Here is a 17,951-nt window from a genome sequence, read left to right as displayed (position 1 = left end):
AGGAAAAATTTAAAAACCTGGCTCTTTGCCCAAGAACACTCTTTCCTTCCGTTTCTTGCCTAATGGAGGTGTAACTAGCGCCAGGACACCCCTGGGTAACTGTTGCACTTTATATCATTAATATAACATAACATAACCATGCACCTGGGATCAACATCAAAAGACTGCAGAGCTGGAAGGAGAAGTTACCTTATACCATGCAAGGATGGGCTTAGAACTTTGACTTCAACTGAGCTCCAGAACTAGGATGGGTCTCTCCAGGGCCAGTGGCATTAGCAGTCGTATGGACTCTGAGGAACACTTGGGAGGAATAGCCCCTCTAGGATGAATGGTTCGCACAGTAACTTTGGACTGGCCCCAGATTCAGCTGACAAAAGGTGCCCTTCAAGAAGCCAGGAGGCTCTGGGACAGGGAAAGTGTGGTAGGGAAACTGTTATGCTGTGCAAGATGCTTCCACTAGCAGGAGAAGAGGAGACAGTCAGAGGATAGTACAATGTTGGAAAGTGGGTTTTTAGTAGTAGTAAATATATATCTGCCACTGGCAATAAAGCGACTAACACAATGTAGGGCTCAAAATAGGTCTCAGAAAATGATTTCCATGCTCAACCTTTAGTAGCTTGGCTGCAAGCAGGCAGGCCTAACTTCAGAGACCGGTATATAAAGCATTTAAAAATACCAATTTAGTAAATAATTAAGATACAACACACAATAACAATCCAACACTAAACTGTATGAAAATAGGGAATATTTGTATCTTTAAAATGACACAGAAATGAAAAAACTCCAATGTATTGAACCAGAGATGTGATTTTTTAAAGATTTAGCACTGTATAGCACATAAACACATATTGTGCCTATTGAGCCATTTGTTCATGTTAGACTGGGACAAATTCAAAGTTTCAGGCCAACCGTAATGGAGGGCTGCACAGCTACCCCTTGCAGTAGGCCTCAATCAAAGTTTTCACCTTCTGACTTAGAAACTTTTCTGGAGCTTTTTCTCCCATGGTTCCTCGAAGCTCTCCACCAGTCCAGATTCAGTGAAGAATCGTCAGCTTGCCTTGCGACAAATTTCCGGTCAAAACTAAGATAGTCAGACGTCTGGAGATTTCTAGTGGAACGAACCAGGTTGAGGTTGGTCCCGGTCACCTCTTCTACATTCGGACTTAGAAACTTTGACAAAGCTTTTTCTCCCGGGGTCCCTCAATGCTCTTCACCAGGCATGGGGGCACATTGTGATTATGGGGCTCAAGACCCCTTCAGTGTAATGTATTATGAGGGTGTCACCAAAGGTATTTTCATCCTCCTAAATGTATATATTTGTAAGTTAGAGTGTGGTATTCAGCGGTTTGTGTGTAATAAAAGTACTTTTCCTTTTAAAGAAACATGTATGACAGGAAAATAATTTAGTGAGTGGTGTTGTTGCATGCCAGCAAATTGGGATTACTGGTCCACAGCATCTCCCTGCAGTGGTCCTTGGACTACTCTACTTGACTACTCTGAGTCAAATCCTACAATGGGGTACTTGGTTTCAAATAAGGAGACAATTGTGGACTTACTACTTGTGAAGGACTCACATCCTTTGCAACGAACAAACCAATTTTACACACGTTTTTCCAGTTACACTCTTATACTTGATATTTTGACCACTAATGGCATTATTCCCAGGGCCTTATCAGGACAAGACGACATCCTGTCAGTATATATTATTAGTAGGCAATTGAAGTAACATACATTTTGTCCAGCAATACCCAGGCTGTACTTCCAGTTAACTCATCCTATCGCAGACAAGTTGCAAATGTATGCAAGGTAACTAGCACTTTGGTATTCAATTTTTACATAAGAAGGGAGCTAACTAAAATAGATCTAAAAAGTATGCCTGAGGAAGAGCAAAGCTATTGTCTGTGGTCAGGTAATAGAGCCTTCATCAAATATAACATTTCAATATAAGTTTAATATTAAAACTTAACAAAAGTTTAGAAATACAAAATGCACCTACAAAGTTAACTAAATATGTTGATTTTTAAAAATATGATGGCAAACATTATTTAGCGTGGATTAAGAAATATATATAGCTCTATAATGTATATTTTTAAGTGTGTAAAATTATGTATTTCGTTTAGTATTCTTTTATAAATCATATGGTTTGCGACGTTTGTGACCTCTACGTCCATTGAAAACTTTGCATTTTCATGTAACCAATATTTACTAATTTGTCTTTCATTTTACGACTTGACAAAGCAAATGTTTGAATAGAAACGTATGAAAACAATTGTTTAAAGATACCTGTGTTACTTTGAACATCGCTAGTTTTGAGCATATTGGCTTGACCTGTGCTTCACACTAGTGAATGGCTGACATCTAAATTGAGATTTTCCAAGAAAGCTGAAAACCTGTTGCCTTGCTTGCAATGTGCATGACCAGTCAGTAGCATAACAAAACTTTAGGGGGCCCCCCTGCAAAGTACATGGGGGGCCCCCCACGCTCCGGGCCCAGTCAGAGGCTCTGAAACCAGGTGCCGTACACATTGACATAGGGGGCCCCAGGGACTCAGGGCCACCTACACAGCGGGGACTGTGGGGGCCACTGTTATGCTACTGCTTGACCTCACTGTCACAGGTTCGCCCCCCAGTGGCTCTACTTGGCAGTTCATCCTTTTGAGGTTGATAAAATTAGTACCTTTGAGACTTTCGAAGCAGAGCACATCTGCTACACTGCCCTGAGAAACCCCCGGAGAACATGTGATTTAAAATACACGTTAGGTTATATTTGAAGAGCGACAAACCTTAGATTACAGGGGGAATTTTTTCAAAGTTCCAAGGTATGGAAGGTACGTTATTGAATAATAAAACAACCAAAATAGCATGCAGTTCCTGCGACAGTCTTTTTATCAGAGCCAATACAAGGACTGGGCCCATTCTAGAAGGATGAAGAGATATTCTAGCTCCTTCCAAAAGTGTGGGTAGGTCTTCTCCTGTAGCCACGTTGGCACTTCATGATGTTGGCACTGTGGGCAGTTACCAAGCGTGGCCTACACATGGAGCAGGCTGTGCTAGGTATATGAGAATGATCATGTGGTACGTAAGGATTGCCTATGTGTCTTTCTACAAGAGAATGAAGATAATCACAAAAAATCCATACTATAATGATAGACTCAAAGTGAGGACAATCCTGAGTCTTTCTTAAACAAAGCATCACTGGCAAGGTAGTTCACCTGGAGGGCACCAAAGCAACAAGTAGCAGAAGGTATTCAAATGCCAAGGGCATCATACAGTCTGGAGTTAATTGGTCGCCCCACTGCAAGGGAAGACAAAATACCTCATCGAAGGCTTGCATTCGAAGAGGGTAAGAGATATCTTGGTTGTTGCTTGGTGACTTCAATGGCAGGATGTTCGTGAGTGTGCTGCAAGGAGGACTTATACATGTTGTGGACAACTCTTCTCCTCTGAAACCATCTCAAGAGGAAAGCATCCCACAAGCTTCCAAACTTCAGCAGGACTGCCAGGGAGTGATCCGGGTTAATCAGGATCTAGGCAGGGTAAAAACACATGGCAAGAAGGCAGAGATCCATGCAACTTGGGAATTTAGTCTGTTCGGGTACTGACTCAACAGAGGGACTTTTCTAGGCTACCTTGCATATCTAGTAGACTAGACCCAGGCACAAAACCTGATGGGCATGAGGAAAATATGGAATCTACTATAAGTCTTTGATATGAACCATAGTACTTATCAACAGCTGTGGTTGACACCAAGAAAGGGACAATGACCTTTCAAAGCAAGCAACTGATGCATTTCTGATTCATCATGGTGAAAGAGGAAGTCAGGATATGCCAGACGTATCCACCAGATTACAACACAGCTTCTGTTGGTCCATCATAGACCATCAACCATCTTCAGAAAGAACAAGAAATCCTTGCAGTACAGATGATGGATCTTCAGGTCAATTTGGTCATTGACCATAAATGGTGGAAGCACAGTGAATGGACGGGCAGCAACAGTATCGAATCCATCCATCATGAGTGCACAAGAAGCAAGGGAGGGATACCTAAGGGAAATTCTGACGATGAGGACCGGTCTAGTGCGTCAGACACAGAAGGCACAAGTGGCAGATCGTCCGCTAAGGTGGAGTAGCGTCGCCTCACTGATTATTAGCAGTAAAATAAAGGTAAAATAAAATGATTACTCAACGTTATTATCATTTTCTTTGTTCCTGATGCGACAGCTTTGCGGGGCACGCTCCTCCAATGACAGGGGCTCCTCCAATGACAGAGGAGCAGGAGGTGGAGTGGTTTGCTCACTCCAAGTGTGCATGAATGTTTGGCTGGCCATCTTTAACCAACCACACATTCATGTTCACTTGGCAAGTTCTCCAGGCGAGCTGCACTACAGCCTGGGTGGGGAACATGCCCAGGCTCCCATTCCCTGGCTGAGTGTCGAACCACGGCACTCAGGCCAATCACAATGCTGCATTGCAGCATTGTGATTTGTCAGGAGAGCCTGGGTGCTTTCTGTTCCGTTCCCGAAACAAGGAGAGATGTGGCATAAGGTAAGTGTTTTTGTCTTTATTATTTTAGACTCCCCCACCACTTCCTGCCTCCCACCTCGCCACTCAAGGTCTGTGCCTGCCGCCACTGGTAGCCACACTAAGTACACTCAAGACAGTCAGACGTCCTGCATACAAGGGGATGTAAGGCTGGTTGTACCCAGATCCCTGGTGGTAGGACTTTTGGAACCACCATGCATGGATATTTGGGGGTGGTACAAACAAGAGTCAGACTATCACTAAGTGCATTGGTTCCAACGATGAGCAGTATGAGTGATGGCTAGAGCGGCATCACATCACATTTCATGTGTCAAACTACAGGAGCAGCAGAAAAAACTAACCTTTTCATGACCAGGACTCCCATTGGTGTTCACTGACAGCTGCTCAGAGTACCTGGTTATTCTGGGTGAGGAGAGTGGATTGGAGAATGGTCTTCACCTTCATAGTGTAGAGAGTGGGAGAATCCAGAAAAGGAAAGCTTCTTGGTTGGATATTCTGGGGTTTGCTGGTTCAGGAGTTTGAAAGTGAGGCAGGCAGCTTGCCCCTGTCTCTGCTCTTGGAGACAAGCCATTCTGCACATGCACATGCTTGGCTGGTGATTGACATCTGCCGTTGGAGCGGAGGAGCGTAAACCCACTTAAATGCACCGAGATGAAAAATAAAATGGTAATTCATTATTGCCATTATATTTTCATCCTGACATCCTCCCGTACTGAACTAGTGGCAGGATGAGGGTGAGGTCACTGCTGAATGACAGCAACAGGGATTGGGTGAAGGGTGTTTTTGTTTTTTTTGTCCATCCGTCTTGCGACGGCCAGGCAGACATGCGCACTTTGAAATATCTAACCCAGCAGTCGTAAGACAGGTGGGTTAGAGTAACTGCAGGCCTCCATAACACTGTGGAGAGCCGAGAAAGGCAATTCCATCCTATCAGGATGCGTCTCTCATGCTGGGGAGTGCAGCGCCCTGATTTGTCGAAGGAGATTCCTGGTGGCTAGGCTGCAGCGCGAGGTCTGGTGCAGGAGGGCCAGTTGTCTGGTAAGTGTTTCTTTTAATATAGTTTAAGTATATATTTGCGTGCACCAGCTTTGTTTGATTTTTTTTATTTTATCTGAGTGCGTGCGTCCCCCTCTTCCCAATGATGCCAGGTGCCACTTTCAGCCAGTGCAGGTATTTCTCCAAAACCCCTGTGCTATACTCATGGACATAATGCCTTCATTTAAGCAGTCTGCTCTGTTTCGCCTGCAACGTCATCTTGCCTACAGCACTTTGCATTCTGCAACTCTGAAACTTCACCTTCCACAGTGCAAAGTGCTGTCACCAGGACTAGCTGAAGGTGTCACACGTGATATGGCGCCAGGAGCTATGCACCCCTTCTAATTGAAAAATACATAAACATTGCCACTGGTGATGGCAACAGTGCAATATAATTACATAACTTTGAGGGGAAAAAACTCCATGCAGCAGTATGCTAATAAACAGTGATTTGTGACAGACATAAACTGATGTACAGCTAGCAGAAAAGAAAACGTAGAGTTGGGTTAGTAACGTCATTGGTTACCATTAAATGTGGCTGTCAAGAAGCCCTGAATCATTTGTGAATTCTTCACCAATTCCAATGGCAAAGTGCCTTAAACATTCAAAGTGCTTTGCATGATAACCAGGGCCCCTTCCTTAAGGGGACAAAGGGCTGTAGAGGTGGGCTCGCCACTGGAGTCCCTCTGCATTTCAAAGGGGTACATTCATGTGAAAATGAACCCCAAAAAGCTGAATGACTGAGTTCACATGACACAAACATGTGTCGAGCTCGGGGCTCACAGGTCAAGCTCACAGTAGAAAGTAGTATCCTAAACAGGTCACTGGATAAAAATGCAAACAAAAACATTTAAGCAGCTTGTAAGTGGATTTCGAAAGTAAATTTGTTACTACTCCTGGGAGCCCATAAGTGGAAGCATCTAAGAGGCGCATTTTAATATCAGAAGCGTTAGGTGCTCTATTTTTTACTGGACTTTATTCACCATGTGATATGGACAAAGGGAGGATGTAAAGTGGTGAAAGACTCCAGCATTTTAGCCAAAACAGAGGGTCTCCCTTTAAATCAGGGAGGGGTGGTGTCATTTCGCTGACAAACGATTTAGTTTTCTTGGCACAAAAAAACCTGCAGCGTTGATCTGAGGTAGGGTTTTAGTTCTGCCTACACAGAATTAATGTTTTTATTTTTTAAGCAAATCTTCCGAACATGCATCCCCTGAAAGAACTCCTCAGCATCCCTAACCTCTCCACCCTGACCCCCCTTGTTGTCATTGGCCTTTAGAGAACCTTTGACCAGTGGTGCCTTATAGGGCAGGAAAGCTAATGCTTCTGTTTCTAAACACTGCCATTTGTTCCTGTCTCCCTTGGAAGGGATGTTGACGGGGTGGGGCAGAGGGGACACATCTCCCATTGGAGGGTCGGCTAGGAGTTTCACAGTTGGGGTCTCTTTGTTAGCTGCGGAAGGGGAGGGTTTAAGAATTGTAAATATTTTGGGCGAACATGATTATGACTTTGAAGTCTTGTATGTTTTTTTTAATTATTTGTTTTTTATTGGGTTGGCACTTCACGGTCATAGCTGATTAAAACTGCAGCGTTCCATCTATTAAGCACCTTTGTCAAACAAGAGGCACTCAGTTGGATACTAACTTGTCATATTTTATATTAATTTCGCTACACATTCAGTTTTTTCAGAAGTTACTAAAGAAATAGCTTCAAAACAGGTTTCCCTTCAAATTACATAAAAAGTAAATAATCTGTTCTAAAGTTTTCAGTCACCCTGCCCTGCCAAATTCCAGCTGTGAAATAGATGCGGCCGGAGACAGAACACTGACCACACGTGCAGGGCAGCCGCATTAATCATTGTACACAAACCCCGACCAATAGCCTGGCAATATTAATGGTGAACTCTTTTGGGGATGTTAATCCTCTAATTCAATATAATACTGTGCGGTAAAATCACGGTGTTCAAGTTTTCCCTGTTGAGACATGACTTCCCCATCCATAGTTCTGCCTGTCGAACCGTGGAGCAAGACTGTAAGGAGCTATTCCCCAACTCTCCAATGAAGTCATCTAGGGCATAAAGGGGTGTGACCCCCACGTCAAGCCCCGTCACTCGTATAAACACGAAGTCGCAAGCATTGCTAAAATGCTATTTTCCTGACAGGCAACAACAAGTGACATCACATCCGGTAAGGCTACGCCACACCAGACTTGCCTGAAAAGACCTCTCCCATCTTGAATACAACAAAATGCACTGTGTGAGGAAGTGACATCGCTCACGCTTTGGCCTCCATGACATCAGAGTTGGAACCTTATCCCGCTCTTAGCCTCTCTTTATTGACGTTCCATCCATGATTTCTGTCAGGGGTAAACAAGCATTGGCAAAGCTAACACACGGGCATTGACAGGTGAATGATAGATAAAGTAGAATTATGGCTTTAAGTGGGATGAAAAAACTGAGCGGTCTCTCAAAGGGGCATGGCCAATGTAATTAAGGGTGTTGCTTAAAAACATGTAAGCTAAAAATCTGCGCTTAGCATAGTGCACCGCCCAACTAATATTTTGCTGTTTCTGTCATTGCATCCAGATATATGACACAACAAGTGAGATCATACATACAACAAGTCAGGACTATTGTCTTTGTCAATGGTTGTTAGCTGCATAAGATAAATAAGCACCAACTATGGCTTGTAAATAATATTGAAAAAGCTTTGACTTAAAGCCCTGGTGACACCACGACAATGTTGCTGCTCTACAGTAGAATAGAATAGTGAAGGTAACTCTTCTAAAAAGGATTGCATTAAGCTCTCTGGGTCGGATTAAACATATGGCTGAAAGGGGGGATATTTTGAATCCCTGCTAGTTCAATATAGAAGGACACAGCTCTCCAGCTTGCCCTGCCTGACCCGGGTCCTGCTGAGGGCCCCCATCCTTGTTCCGACCAGGCTCTGACTGAAGAGAAACAATGTAAATCAAGCGCTTATTTATGAGAGCCCTATATCACTTTGGCACCACGTAAGGTGGCACATGGGTGGTGCAGAGCTCTCAATCAGATTATGAAGCCACACAATGCCACCCAATATGGCTTTGAGTTACCAAATAAATCTTGAGTATGGCAACATAGCGCAAATCACTGCGTCACTTTACTCTGCACCCGAGAGGCGTTCCATGGGTGTTGTGGTGGGTTTTCCCACGCAACGTCCATGGATTTTGATGTTGCCCCAGATTTACAAAATCATTTAAATCTGGAGAAGCGCCAAATCTGTATGCCTCCCGAGGTGAGACATAACGCAGAGAAATATATTTATTTCTCCTTGTTTTTCCACTTTCTATGTGTGCTTGTTATACCTAAATAATTAAACAACAGGGGGTGGTGATGGACAGAGGTTCTGAATCAAGCAGAATACTCTCACCCAGTCAAGAGATCAGGGCTTGATCCAACACCGTTTTTTAGCTCACTGCACCATCCCAGCTCAGAACCTGGCTATATGCAAATTAGTCTGTCCCTGGCCCAGTGCATCATGGGAACAGGGCAGACCAAACTACCAAGCCAATTCTTTCACTGGGAAGGAAACAAGCTTCCGGGGACCGGTTTCTGGCATTACAGCCGTCTTCGGCCCGGCTTGCTTGAATCCTGATGGTGCAATGAGCAAGGGACTCACGTCTGAGTATACCCTTCCACGCTTATGGTGGACAAAATAATTAAACAACAGGGGGTGGTGATGGACAGAGTTTCTGAATTAAGCAGAATACTCTCACCCAGTCAAGAGATCAGGGCTTGATCCAACACCGTTTTTTAGCTCACTGCACCATCCCAGCTCAGAACCTGGCTATATGCAAATTAGTCTAGACCTGGCACCATTGGCGTGGGTCTCCATTCCATTTTTGCTGTTGCCTCATGTATTTTTGCTGGTGTTAGATGCTTTGGGCACTGTGCCACTGCTGTCCCGTGCCACAGTGCTAGTGCTCCCTATTGTAAATTGATGTATTAATCAGAGGTTCCATGTTTGGCTAGTTGGTTTACTTATCAGACCCTAGTCTAGTGCACTGAGTGTGCCCAGGGTGTGTAAATCCAAATGCTGCTGGTGGGCCTGCAGCACTGGTTGTGCCACCCACAGAAGCAGCCTTGTAAAATGTGTCTGAGGTCTGCCATTGCAGAGCCTACATGCAGTCTGGAACTGTCATGCTGACAGGGCAAGTGTACCCACTTGCCAGTCCCTAAACATTCCCTTTTCTTCATATCAGTCACCCCTATGGTAATCCCGAGGGCAGGGTGATGTTTAAGTATAAGGCAGGACAAGCCCTGATGTGTGTGGCATATCCTAATAGTGAATTACAGCCATTTTCGTTTTTCAGTATTGCAAGGCTACCTCTTCTCCATAAGCCAGAATGGGCTGTTAGCTTATTTCATGTTTAGAATCCTAACTGTCTCATAGAACAGGGTAGACATTTGAGTTTAGTATGCCTGAACTCAGAATGATAAAATGCATCTTTAGTGAAGTTGATTTTAACATTCTGTGTTTGCAAATACCACTTTTAGAAAGTAGGTATTTGCTCGCCTAACATTTCAAGCCTGCCTCTGCTAGTTTGTGTATTCCTTTGTCTGGTTTTGTGAGTGACAGGGCTGGGGGATTCAAAGAGACAGGATGAGTCAGTCCAGTGGTGAATAGAGATATCTGCATCTAGATGGGAGGGAGGAGCTGCACCTGGACCTTAAATAGGGCTGTGCCTGGCTTCCACAATGCTGGCTCCACCCCCTGGAGAGCGGCTGATGTCTCTGCCCTGCACACGGAAAGAAGAGAAGGAGTCCTGTAAACAAAGTGCTACAAGACTGTACTTGCCTTCCACAATGCTGGCTCCACCTCCTGTGGGGCGTCTGATGTGCCTGCCCTGCAATGTGAAAGGAAAGGAGAAGTCTTGTAAACAGAGTGCTTCAGAACTGGTTTGGGCTGGGCAAAGGCCCCTCTCCCCTCAGAGAACAAAGGATTTTGGGATATAAATATTGGGACCCTGATCCCATGAGATTAGATCACTTTGGACTACAAGACGAAACCTTTGCTGGGGAGAGGAACCTGAAGAAACTGAGGAGAGACTATCCCTAAGCTGAATTGCTGCTTGGGGGATTGGCCTGCAGTGGTTGCCTGACTGCTAAAGAAAGGACAAAGAACTTTGTGTGCTTTGCTTTAAACTTGTTACATTATCTCCAAGGGCTTGGAAAAGAGCTTGCCTCCTGCTGAAGTCTCAGGGACAACAGACTTCACCCCCCAGCTTCCAAAAAGTCTTCCTGACTGGACTTTGTGGGGGTTTTCCTGTTGCAAGGAGCTGGAAGTGCGACTCAAGATAGAGAAGCGTGTCGTAGAACCGCCGCTGCCGCTTCACAACACGACGCGCCCCGCATCACCAGAAAAGAGAATCAACGTCGTCGCAGATGCCGACTTATCACTGGGAAGCATGACGCAAGAGAGAAGGACCGACGTTGCCGCAGACGCCACCGCATCTATGAGAAGCGTGTCGCAGGGCCTATCGCCGCTCATCGCTGGAGAAGAGGATCGACGTCGCCGCAGGTGCTGCCGCATCACTGGGAAGAGTCTCGCAGGGCCTGTCGCTGCTCGCATCGTTGTGTAAGCAGCTCGCATAGCCAGTAGAGAGGATCGACATCGCGGCAGACGCCGCATCGCTGAGAAGCTTGTCGCAGGGCAAGTCATGGCTCGCATCTCTTAAAGTATCTTGCATCGCCGGAGAAGAGGATCGACGTCGCTGCAGATGCCGATGCATCACCGGGAGGCATGTCGCATCAAGGACAGAGCATCATCTTTATTTCTTTGCACCTGAACTTTACCCCAGTATTTTAGATGTGTAATCCCCTTATCCTGATTAGAGGCAAGGGTCCCTATTTGTCACAAGTACCTACCTGTGCCAACTAGAGACCCCCAAATCTGACAGTGCTGCATTCAGCATCCATAGAAAGAGGAAAACGCCTCTTAGGATTGTTTTTGTGCAGGACAGTGTCCTTTCCTGCATAAAAACAATCCTGCATGCAACAGGGGCACCCTTACACCATGGTGCAAGGTTATCTATGTGGGCACTAGGTTGCTGAAACAGCAGCAGCACATGAGAAAGGACAGGAATGCACCATATTGCGTAAGCATGGTGCATTCCTAACCTTTCACTTTGGCGTAGGGCAGCACAGCAAGGTGACTTGCTGTACTGCCCTATGCCAAAATCCCGTAAATCAGGGCCCCAGTTTTTTCAAATACATTTAGATATACACTTTCCTTGTACATCTGTACTGATTATGTTAAGTAATTCTGCAGTAGTGCCAATCCACATTCTCACTATTATCCTATAAGTTCGAATACAGAAGAATTTCGAAGAAAGCAAACGGATTTACAAGTGTGTCAAAAGATTACGCTGATGTATGTTCTCCAAATCATTCAGATTTGACACAACTTTACAATTGGGCTCATTCGAAATTACGTAGTTGAACTTTGGGAAATGTCACAAAATGTAAGCAAATTTACTGACATTTTCATGAAATTCACATTGCAGTATTTCACCTGAAAACTGTATGCAAGAGCATACACCCCACATTCAAAGGTCATGCGAGATGTATGCAAGGGGAATGGTTTGGGTCGAAAATGACTCTAGATAGACATTTACTTAAAGCATCCTCCAGTAAGATATTTTCAGCTTGCGCCTGTCCTCCGTAGCAAAATGTGTGCGAAATGTCGCAACTACAAAATTTACATGGCCTCATTTATGAGGCTGTGCGTCACTTTTACGCCACCGGTGCGTCACTTTTTGTGACGCACCAGTGGCGTAAAAAATGCACCTTGTTGCACCATACTTTCAAAGTGACGCATCTAGGTAGATGCGTCACTTTGTAAACTCCTGCTCCACATTATACCTGCACCAGGAATAATGTATGCAAGGGGGGGCGTATTGACGCAAGAAAGGGTCATGGAAGTGACGCAGTGAAATCTATGAGATTTCACTGCACCTCTTCTAGGACTCAAATGCGTCAAAATCTTACGCCTGCCTCACAGCAACGTAAGACTGACGCAGGCCCTTTCACATGGGGCTTGCCCCATGTGAAAGGATACATTGCTGGAGTTGCGTCACTTTTGTGACACACTCCAGCAATGCGCCACTTTTAAACTTACAGATACGTCAGAAATACAGAGGTATCTGTAACTCCTTGCGATATGATGCGTCATACTGTAAATATGATGCATTATTGGTGTCGCAAGGAGGGCGCAATGAAAAGTGACGCATCGTTTTTTTCACGCAGTGATGCATCACTTTTCATAAATGAGGCCCACAGAATATTGTGCAACATGAAAGTAGTAAATACAGGGAATGTCGCAGGCATATTTAAAAGCTCACATTGGCGAGGTCAAAATGTACATTCTCATTGTCAAAGTTAATCATGAAAATGTGATCAACCAGTAATCCAAGAACATCAACTTTTCAATATTCCAAGCTTATCTTTTCTGTTGAGCTCCAGTTTGTAAGTCAAAAGGGGAATCCCTGGAGTCAACTTGTTCACCTCACCCCTGTCTCGTCAGGGAAAAGGACCTATAGTCTACTATGTATTAGGGAATATATAAGGATTTCCACACAGAAATAAAATCGTTCACAATCTAATTTTATTAAAAACCAATATCTGAGCAATAAAATACAAGGCGAATTAGTACAAAACAATTTAAAATCCAAGGAATGTACCTTGACATGATCATACGCAAATGAAAACAATATTATACAAACACAATTAAAAAATACACAGCTAATAGAGACATATGTATAACATTTCAGCAGTTGATAGACATAAGACAAAACAACATATCATGACAAACCCCTCGTATCACTGTGGCTCCCAAATGTCTCTGCCACTTTGTATTCCTAGATCCAAGGGCCTAAACCACTTTGACTTATGTAAACACTAGTGATAATGTTATGTATCCATCTAAAGTTTACCAGGCCCTGGTTGGATTCTTTATGTCAGAAAAAAATGCGTCGACGCGTTTCGGTGCAGTACATTTGATTCTGTGCCACCTTCTTCAGGACTTCTCTTGTTGTGGTTTCAAGAAGCGGTTAATTACACCATATCTGTGGATGTATAGGGAGAAAGGTACGGAGTCATTTATCGTACAGGATAACAGCCTCTCTTTATTCAGTGTACTATGACTGTCCATATCATAGGTGGGTGCTTGTTGTTTTCACACTATGGTTTAGATTCCAGTCATGCCTGTAGGTCCCTATTTTCTAGTTACTAGATGGTTGCTCAATGGTAACATTTATTAATCTAGGTGGTATCATTCTCAGATATGAAAGAAAACCAATTTTTGTTTACGCTATACATTGCACTTGTTAGACAAATAACATGGCATTCCCTCCGAGTCTATTTCAGTGTGGAAACTGGTTTAGGGCGGTGACCCACTTTAATCTGGGGGGGGATTCTAGAATCCTCCCCCCCAGATTAAAGTGGGTCACCGCCCTAAACCAGTTTCCACACTGAAATAGACTCGGAGGGAATGCCATGTTATTTGTCTAACAAGTACACTGTAAAATGGAGTCGGGTTTTGTACTGTATGCAATGTATAGCGTAAACAAAAATTGGTTTTCTAAGGACCTACAGGCATGACTGGAATCTAAACCATAGTGTGAAAACAACAAGCACCCACCTATGATATGGACAGTCATAGTACACTGAATAAAGAGAGGCTGTTATCCTGTACGATAAATGACTCCGTACCTTTCTCCCTATACATCCACAGATATGGTGTAATTAACCGCTTCTTGAAACCCCAACAAGAGAAGTCCTGAAGAAGGTGCCACAGAATCAAATGTACTGCACCGAAACGCGTCGACGCATTTTTTTCTGACATAAAGAATCCAACCAGGGCCTGGTAAACTTTAGATGGATACATAACATTATCACTAGTGTTTACATAAGTCAAAGTGGTTTAGGCCCTTGGATCTAGGAATACAAAGTGGCAGAGACATTTGGGAGCCACAGTGATACGAGGGGTTTGTCATGATATGTTGTTTTGTCTTATGTCTATCAACTGCTGAAATGTTATACATATGTCTCTATTAGCTGTGTATTTTTTAATTGTGTTTGTATAATATTGTTTTCATTTGCGTATGATCATTTCAAGGTACATTCCTTGGATTTTAAATTGTTTTGCACTAATTCGCCTTGTATTTTATTGCTCAGATATTGGTTTTTAATAAAATTAGATTGTGAACGATTTTATTTCTGTGTGGAAATCCTTATATATTCCCTAATACATAGTAGACTATAGGTCCTTTTCCCTGACGAGACAGGGGTGAGGTGAACAAGTTGACTCCAGGGATTCCCCTTTTGACTTACTGTCTTTCTACCCTGTTCCCTGGTGAAAGTGGGGTACCCTCTCTTTTGAAACCGAGCTCCAGTTTGTCACAATTTTATTTTGCATTTTTTTAAAGGGCATGCGGAAGACTATATGTCAAGTTTATTATGTAATGTCAATAACATGCTTATTTTTTGTTTTGATTTTTTTCAGAATGTGGATTCAAATTTAAATGTGAGGAAAAGAACCAACATCATGCTACAAGCTGAGTGTGATGGTGGAAATCTGCCTGACACAGGTCTAAATGCTAAAAGCGATATTCCCAAAGGAGTTGGTCAAGTTTCTTCAGCATTCACATCCCCAGCTCGTTCTATGTCAAGCCCCAACCCTTTTAGTCGAATTAATGCAGCAGAAACACTGTCCGTTTCAAAATATACACCCCCAGCTCCACCTTCTACTCCGACTCTGACTGGTCACGTACCTCAACGTGTTTTAACTTGCTCCACCTCCATGAACAGTTTGCTCGGATCCAGACTGGAGAAAATTCAAACCACAGGCAAAACTGGGGGTTCCTCAACACAGCTCTCGGCGGGGCCGCCGCCGCCACCGCCAGCATCATTCTCTGGCACAAGTAAAATAGACAAGTATGCACGCATTCTCTTCCCTGTGACATTTGGGGCTTTCAATATGGTCTATTGGGTGGTGTACCTGTCGAAGGATACAATGGAGAAATCTGAAAGTCAAATGTAGTATTGCTGCTATGTAGTAATGTCTTAACCTATACCATAACTGTAATCTGGTTCAGGGTTTATTTTTATCGACGTTGAAATGTAAATCAAACATATTTGTGGAAATAAATACAAATTGACTGGTTTCTGTTGTCTGGTTAATTAACAAGGAGCAGAGAAAATGGAGTAACGTTGTCTTTTTGTAGAATTAGATGCACAGTTTAATATTGTATGCTCTCTTATTTTCTATCTTAAATGCTCCTACTGATGAGACTGTGACAACATTATTCCTTCATTTTCGCTCTGTCTTGCTGATCAAGAAAGAAGTATGTAAGTGGAAAAAAGTGTGCAGTTTCAGAGTAGTAAATGAGTTTGCGATAAAAAAGTTGCAGAGCAAGTAATCAGCTATTTGCCACATGAAGATAAAGAACTAGGGTCAGACCGCAATTCCCCATGTTCTGAATGAAACATGCCTAATGGAGAATGCACAGACCTCTAAAATTACTTTGCTGTTTAGTCTGAATATATGGATGAGTACAGAAACCGTCGATGAATTCAGGTTATTTGTATTTCAGATATGGCCTGATAACTAGCTTCTCAAAGCTGGATTGATCTCGATTCAACCTGGGACTAATTTAAAAACTCTTAGGACACTTTTGAACATTCCAACACTAATTCCTTAAGATAGCATTCTACATAAATGTAATGTAATGTAATTTTATTTTTATAAAGCGCGACTTACACTCCTCGGAGCATCTTGGCGCTAGTCACTCGTGTCCAAGAGGTGTTAAAACCAGTGAGCTAGTGAGGTCTCAGTGGGAATAATGTCTGGTATCTCTGGGGGAGGGGTTTTAGACTAGAGCTAAACAGGAAGTATCTGTGATTTTAAAAATCCATGTTTTTAGAGCCTTCCGAAAGAGGTTCTCTGATGGGATCCTAACCTTGAAAATTCTGATGAGGGGACTTGGAAAGACAGGTCAGATTGGAAACTGGCAGTTAGTAGAAAAGCTTATCTTCTGATAGAGACTTCTAGCTGCAGAATCCTCATCTTTCCAATATGCTTCAGGTGGGAGGCTGAATCCAGAAACTTTTCTGTAGTGCCTCTGTGCACCTATAGGCAGGACCACTGGAATTATGCAGCAGGAGAGAGACAAATTATGCATCAGGGTTGAGTACAGTTTGAGGCACTGTCCGGGCATTAGTTGCAACTTATTAGTACCAGTTTAACATCCAAAAAAAGCTATAAGCAACACAATGCTGACCAGTTGAGTTTCGAAAAGATCCTTCCACCGTGCTGGAACTTGTGTTGCTGCAGTTTTAGTAACTTTTGAACCGTTTGACCCAGAAGCAATTTTTTGGCTAAAATCTGCACATTATGCAGCAGATGATAGATTATAGGGCAAATGCTGCAAGTCTATAATTATGCGACAATTGCTGTGACTGCACAATGGCATAGTTCCAATGGTCCTGCCTATAGATGGTTGCAGGTGGCTCCAAATTGACGCTGTTTCTGTGGACATGACATGCATGTATATAAAGGCGCCGCTTCAAAGTGCTGTGTTCAGTTCCTTTCCTACCACACCACAAGCTGCTGATCTAGAGCTATCTCTGGTCTTGATTAAAAAATTGTTCTTCCTTGGGCAAGGGACATGCCACTTCACAAAATGACACGGTTTAGACCCTGTAAGGATTTTCACATACAAATGGCTGTGACAGACTCTCACCAAATTTGCATGCGGTGTCCGATGTTGAGCCACAACCCTAAGGTTTGCAGTGACTGCACATTAATGAAGTCAAAGGCCATACTAGAGTGCAAGGCGGAATTCAGACCCTTCCTGCCACTCACACACTCCCGTGAAGGCATGATGGCAGAACCATACATGTCACTCTCAATGTTGTTCCACTTCAGAACTGATTTCACAACATGTTCCAACAGAACTACAGTTTCTGGGGTTTGGCAACAATCCTAACCAGATCAAATAGTTCTCTGTGTCCTTGCTACACCTCTTCGGATCTTTGCCGACTCCCTCTGTGGTGCCTGCAAGCCCCACGAAGCTTAGAGGTTCTCCACCTGGATTACCTTGGTGAGGTTAACCCTCAGCTCCAGCAGGACCCTTTGAGTCCATGACTCCATTTCCTCCAGTTTATCTGCCTTCACAGTGCCGGCTGCACACCCTGCATTCCCTGCTCAGCATGTATTCAGAAAACAATTATGATAAGGGTGATGTGAGTGGCCAACCTTATCAGGAGGAGAATTAGTATGATGACCTACAGGAGGCTAGTGGCCTTGATACCTCCCATGAGACTGACTCCTCT

General features: G+C 43.6%; 1 protein-coding gene across 2 annotated transcripts in view; it reads left to right on the top strand.

Moving 5' to 3' along the window:
• The window catches only part of LOC147659598 (gamma-aminobutyric acid receptor subunit alpha-4-like), a 509,601-nt gene extending 493,820 nt beyond the window's left edge, over positions 1 to 15,781 (top strand). For both annotated transcript variants that reach the window (XM_086951620.1, XM_086951619.1), the window contains one exon: positions 15,121 to 15,781. In XM_086951620.1, the coding sequence (XP_086807746.1) occupies positions 15,121 to 15,657 (537 nt within the window). In that variant the 3' untranslated portion in view covers positions 15,658 to 15,781. The remainder of the gene's footprint in view (positions 1 to 15,120) is intronic.
• Positions 15,782 to 17,951: the final 2,170 nt, after the last annotated feature.

Source organism: Lissotriton vulgaris, unplaced genomic scaffold, assembly GCF_964263255.1.
Source record: "Lissotriton vulgaris unplaced genomic scaffold, aLisVul1.2 SCAFFOLD_327, whole genome shotgun sequence".
In the NCBI taxonomy this organism is placed as follows: domain Eukaryota; kingdom Metazoa; phylum Chordata; class Amphibia; order Caudata; family Salamandridae; genus Lissotriton; species Lissotriton vulgaris.
This window is presented reverse-complemented; position numbering and strand designations above follow the sequence as displayed.